The sequence below is a fragment of the Schistocerca nitens genome, chromosome 9 (genome assembly GCF_023898315.1).
Source record: "Schistocerca nitens isolate TAMUIC-IGC-003100 chromosome 9, iqSchNite1.1, whole genome shotgun sequence".
NCBI lineage: Eukaryota > Metazoa > Arthropoda > Insecta > Orthoptera > Acrididae > Schistocerca > Schistocerca nitens.
In genome coordinates this window covers 454,738,181-454,744,091 of record NC_064622.1, presented here as the reverse complement: position 1 = coordinate 454,744,091, position 5,911 = coordinate 454,738,181, and the positions used below count along the sequence as shown (strand labels likewise).

General features: G+C 37.6%; 1 protein-coding gene across 1 annotated transcript; it reads left to right on the top strand.

Moving 5' to 3' along the window:
- Positions 1 to 363: 363 nt before the first annotated feature.
- On the top strand, positions 364 to 5,182 carry LOC126203896 (uncharacterized). Its single transcript, XM_049938282.1, has 2 exons — positions 364 to 474; positions 4,303 to 5,182. The coding sequence occupies exons 1-2, from the start codon at positions 417 to 419 to the stop codon at positions 4,653 to 4,655; spliced, it is 411 nt and encodes a 136-aa protein (XP_049794239.1). The 5' UTR covers positions 364 to 416; the 3' UTR covers positions 4,656 to 5,182.
- Positions 5,183 to 5,911: the final 729 nt, after the last annotated feature.

Below are 5,911 nucleotides of genomic sequence, written 5' to 3'. Positions count from 1 at the left end.
GCGTCGTTGCAGCTCCGAACACTACGCGACTCCAACCCGATATTGAGTCTCGAGTCTTTTTGTGTGTGTGGTGGTGGCAAGGGTGCTATCGCCAGGGGCGATTGGTCCCTCATGTGTGCAGGTGATTTTACTTAGTTGGGGACACCATTTATTTAGAAATAGTGGCACCAGCGTGGACTCTTTAGAGGTCCCTGTGGGCACAAATTTGGTCCTTTAGGGCCTCGTAAGTGGTCGTCGTCGGGAAAAGCCGATGGTAGATCAACCGAGGCATAGAATTGCCGGTACCTAATCAAGATGTTCAAACGTGTACCAGATCGAGAATCATGTGGTCTATTCGAATAGTATCCTGATGACGTAGTTGGCTTCTATATAAGGAGGTTTCAGCAGCTCCTCCATCTCTGTTCCAGTCAGTCAAGATGAAGTGTCAGTCACCACCACAGCAGATTAGGAGGAGGAGCAAGCAGCACCAGAAAAGTAAGTCCTCAAATTATTATTATTATTATTATTATTATTATTATCATCCTTTCTTTTCTCAGACGTTATGTCTGGTCAAAAATGGAAAGTGACACAGACCTTGATCAAGCGTGACTTCCTTTTAACTGTACAGTATATATTACATTGCATTTAGGAACTTTCGCGTAATTGAACATGTATCAATAATTACAGATTTCTATAGTTGTATATGTAAGTTTGGATGTAGCTGTATTGCATTGATGTGCTGGTGGATATTGTGTGGTATGACTCCTGTAGTTGATAGTATAATTGTTATAATGTCAACTTTATCCTGATGCCACATATCCTTGACTTCCTCAGCCAGTTGGATGTATTTTTCAATTTTCTCTCCTGTTTTCTTCTGTATATTTGTTGTATTGGATATGGATATTTCGATTAGTTGTGTTAATTTCTTCTTTTTATTGGTGAGTATGATGTCCGGTTTGTTATGTGGTGTTGTTTTATCTGTTATAATGTTTCTGTTCCAGTATAATTTGTTTTCATCATTCTCCAGTACATTTTCTGGTGCATACGTGTACGTGGGAACGTGTTGTTTTATTAGTTTATGTTGTATGGCAAGTTGTTGATGTAATATTTTTGCTTCATTATCATGTCTTCTGGGGTATTCTGTATTTGCTAGTATTGTACATCCGCTTGTGATCTACTGTTTCTATTTGTTGTTTGCAAAGTCTGCATTTATCTGTTGTAGTATTGGGATCTTTAATAATATGCTTGCTGTAATATCTAGTGTTTATTGTTTGATCCTCTATTGCAATCATGAATCCTTCCGTCTCAATGTATATATTGCCTTTTCTTAGCCATGTGTTGGATGTGTCTTGATTGATGTGTGGCTGTGTTAGATGATACGGGTGCTTGCCATGTAGTGTTTTCTTTTTCCAATTTACTTTCTTCGTATCTGTTGATGTTATGTGATCTAAAGGGTTGTAGAAGTGGTTATGAAATTGCAGTGGTGTAGCCGATTTATTTATATGAGTGATTGCTTTGTGTATTTTGCTAGTTTCTGCTCGTTCTAGAAAGAATTTTCTTAAAAAACCTGCATTATGGACAGGTAGACAATTTATGTCGATAAATCCCCTTCCTCCTTCCTTCCTGCTTAATGTCAATCTTTCTGTTGCTGAATGTATGTGATGTATTCTGTATTTGTGGCATTTTGATCGTGTAAGTGTATTAAGTACTTCTAGGTCTGTGTTACTCCATTTCACTACTCCAAATGAGTAGGTCAATATTGGTATAGCGTAAGTATTTATAGCTTTTGTCTTGTTTCTTGCTGTCAATTCTGTTTTCAGTGTTTTTGTTAGTCTTTGTCTATATTTTTCTTTTAGTTCTTCTTTAATATTTGTATTATCTATTCCTATTTTTTGTCTGTATCCTAGATATTAATAGGCATCTGTTTATTCCATCGCTTCTATGCAGTCGCTGTGGTTATCCAATATGTAATCTTCTTGTTTAGTGTGTTTTCCCTTCACTATGCTATTTTTCTTACATTTGTCTGTTCCGAAAGCAATACTTACGTCATTGCTGAATACTTCTGTTATCTTTAGTAATTGGTTGAGTTGTTGATTTGTTGCTGCCAGTAGTTTTAGATCATCCATGTATAGCAAATGTGTGATTTTGTGTGGGTATGTTCCAGTAATATTGTATCCATAATTTGTATTATTTAGCATGTTGGATAATGGGTTCAGAGCAAGGCAGAACCAGAAAGGACTTAATGAGTCTCCTTGGTATATTCCACGCTTAATCTTTATTGGCTGTGATGTGATGATATTTGAATTTGTTTGGATATTAAGTGTGGTTTTCCAATGTTTAGGAACTGTATCAATTTAGGATCTACTTTATATATTTCCAATATTTGTAGTAACCATGAGTGGGGTACACTATCAAAAGTTTTTTGGTAATCAATGTATGCGTAGTGTAGCGACCTTTGTTTAGTTTTAGCTTGATATGTCACCTCTGCATCTATTATCAGTTGCTCTTTACATCCTCGTGCTCCTTTGCAACAGTCTTTTTGTTCTTCATTTATAATTTTGTTCTGTGTTGTATGTGTCATTAATTTCTGTGTAATGACTGAAGTTAATATTTTGTATGTGTCTGCTTGATCTTTAGGTTTCAGATAAGTTATTCCATGTGTAAGGGTATCAGGGAATGTGTATGGGTCTGCAATGTAACTGTTAAATAATTTAGTTAGATGTGAATGTGTTGAGGTGAACTTCTTTAGCCAGAAATTTGCTATTTTATCTTTTCCAGGGGCTTTCCAGTTGTGAGTAGAATTAATTGCTTTGGTGACTTCATGTTGCAAAATTATCACTTCAGGCTTTTGTGGTATCATCTTGTATGTGTCTGTTTCTGCTTGTATCCACCGTGCATGCCTGTTATGTTGTACCGGGTTTGACCATATGTTGCTCCAGAAGTGTTCCATGTCTGTTATCTATTGTCTGGTAAAATTTCTTTTGGTTTGTGTTGAATGTTTGGTTTTGTTTCCTTCTATTTTCACTTTTTTTGTATCTTCTAAGTCGTTTGGCCAATGCTTGTAATTTCTGCTTCTTTTCATTTAATTGCTCTATCGCTTCTTGTTGTGAGATTTTACCTAACCTTTTTCGTTTTTTTTTTCTGACATTTCATTTCTTATAAATTGTGTTAGCTGTCCGATGTCTTTTCTCAGTTTTTCTATTCTGATCTGTAGCCTGTGTTGCCATGCTGGTTTTGTGGGTTTCTTCTGTGTGTTGGTTGGTTCTGATATCTGCCTAGTGTGTATATTTAGTGTAGTGAGTGCTCCTATATAAACCAGTAGTTGTAACTCTTCCATAGTTGTGTTTTCATTTATTTTGTTGTGTATGATTGTGTTGATAGTTTTTATTGTTGTTTCGACTTGTGGGTTATTTGGCGGTCTATGCAAGAATGGTCTAATGTCTGTATTTGTGTCTTTGTATTCTGTATATGTCAGGTGAAATTTTTCTTCTATATCTAACATGTGTGTCACTTCGTGTTCTGTTTGTGCTTGTTCTGGTGGCTGTCTTAAGATTTCGTTTTCCTCTGATTGTTTAATTGATGCATGGTGCTCTATTTGTGCTTGTTCTGGTGGCTGTCTTAAGATTTCGTTTTCCTCTGATTGTTTAATTGATGCGTGGTGATCTTTGTTTGCCCTGGGATGTTTGAGTCCATTACTGTATTTTCTTCTTCTTCCGATTGCCCATTATTTTATTCCACTATTTGTTGTACTTGTTGTTTGATGTTTTCTAATTCTGACTGGGGTATCCTGTTATTTTTTATTATTACACGGATCTGATCAGGTAGTTGTTGTTCTGTTAAAAATTTTAATTCTGGGTATGTGGTAATAAAAGTTGTGTATACTTGTGATCTGTATCCAGTTGTGTTGGTTCCTAGGTTTGTTGCTTGGTAATAACAGAACATGCGGTGTCTATTAACTTCATCTGACCATCTCATCCTCTGTCTTTGTTTTCCTTCTAGGTTGGTTGCAGGAAGCATATCCTGCAAAACACCTCTATTTGGATTTAAATCATTTTCCAGTTGGCTAGCAGTGTCGTTACCATTGTGGGCGGGCATAGGGTTCAAGCGTCGTCCCCGACCACGACGGTACTTGTCCGAGGCTTCTTTAGTTCTGTCCTGAACCAACTAATCACACTAAAAGGGGGGTTAGCCCTATTAGTGGTTTGTTCTTTTCGTCGCCTTTTACGACTGGCAGAACATACTTACATTATTATTATTATTATTATTATTATTTCTCTACCGACATCACATCATTTCTTATGGATATTCGTCTTGGTCCTCCAGCAGCTCCGCCCATGGCGTCAGCATCAGTAGGTCCCAGCATGTCCCGGTCCACGCACGTGAAGGCCTCGGACTCGTCCACGCAGGATCCTGTAGCTCAGCTTCTCAGCATGCTGGAGCAGGATAGCCAGGTGTTAATGTTGGTGCCAGACGCTGTGCTTGACGGGGCTTCACAGTACTGGGCTCCTTCATACGCGCCGTCCACTGATCATAATCTCACAAGGGACATCCCGCCATCAGTGCAAGAACAGCAGGCTAACAGCACTGGTGTGGATGTCGTGGATGAGAAGATACCGACCGCCGCTTCACCTCATCCTTTACTATTCGCCTCAAGCTATGTGTTAACAGTTAGTTGAGAGGCTACCATATTGTGAAACTTCAAGTCCTACATGGATACGTTTTGAACCACTGTGTTAGTGCTGGAAAATGTGCTCAAAAATATTAAAGTGAAATTTTCTGACTATGAGTGGGATGAACTGTGTCGTTTGAAAACACAAATCAAGAATCATATGACTACCGAATATTATCCATCCCACTCCTACCAGGACATGTACTATGGCAGTCTAACTGTGAGTATTTTATCAATGTATGATGATGCTACACAAAAATTAAAAGTGCTGATGGCTATAGTATTTTCATGCATCAACCCACTGTTGATAACTTGTTCAATTTAGACATGACTCTAACTAGTACGATAGAGAGACTAAATAGATGGTGCCCATATGTTCAGGCAGTGTACACCGACATCATTAACTGGCTTCATACATGTAGCATCCACATAGATGATATAGAACATTGTTTTAGTATGTATATAACACCAGTGCCCAAGTCTTGCTATTCCTCGAATAAGTGTCGAAAATGTCGAACTCAAATTTACTGATGGAATACCGGACTATTGTAATTCACCCATAACATTACGAGATATACGTGCTGAATTTCAAGCATACAAGAAGCAGTTATTTTCCAAATACTGTACTTCTGCTGCACCGCTTAAAAAGAATGTACTGATTTTTTCTCATGCTGATCATATTTGTAAATATTTTAATTAATAAATATATAATTTTATAATATTAAATTTGTCATTGTGTGTTTTTTATTTGTCAAGACAAAATGTCACCTACGTTAATCTATATGACTGCCTTCCCTTTAAATATACCACCTTGAGTTCATTCTATTGTGCAGCCGCTGTAGCTCAGTTGTTAAGGTGACTGCGCTATAGTGACTACACACAAACACATATTTTTAATCATATAAAAGCATATTCCACACCTTGACCTACCACAGTAGGTATCATGGCGGTCTGGGTGAAACGCCCTCGCCTCAAGGCGTGGGTATAACCCACGCTAACATGCAAACTGAAAGGAAGCACAGAAAATTGGTATGTCCTTCCACCAAATATACAAGAAGTATATTTTTCGCATTGTTTCATTAAGGTTATGTACCAATTTCAAATCGATACTTGAAAGAAACTTCACTCCTTGAAATCTTTGTATTTGTTTGTCAAGGTTTTCTGGTCTTGTTCTAACCGATATTATTATTTTATTGATGTCCCTAGCATCAAGTATCAATCTGATACTACCATCCGCTTTTCCCACAGCTAGTAAGACACGAC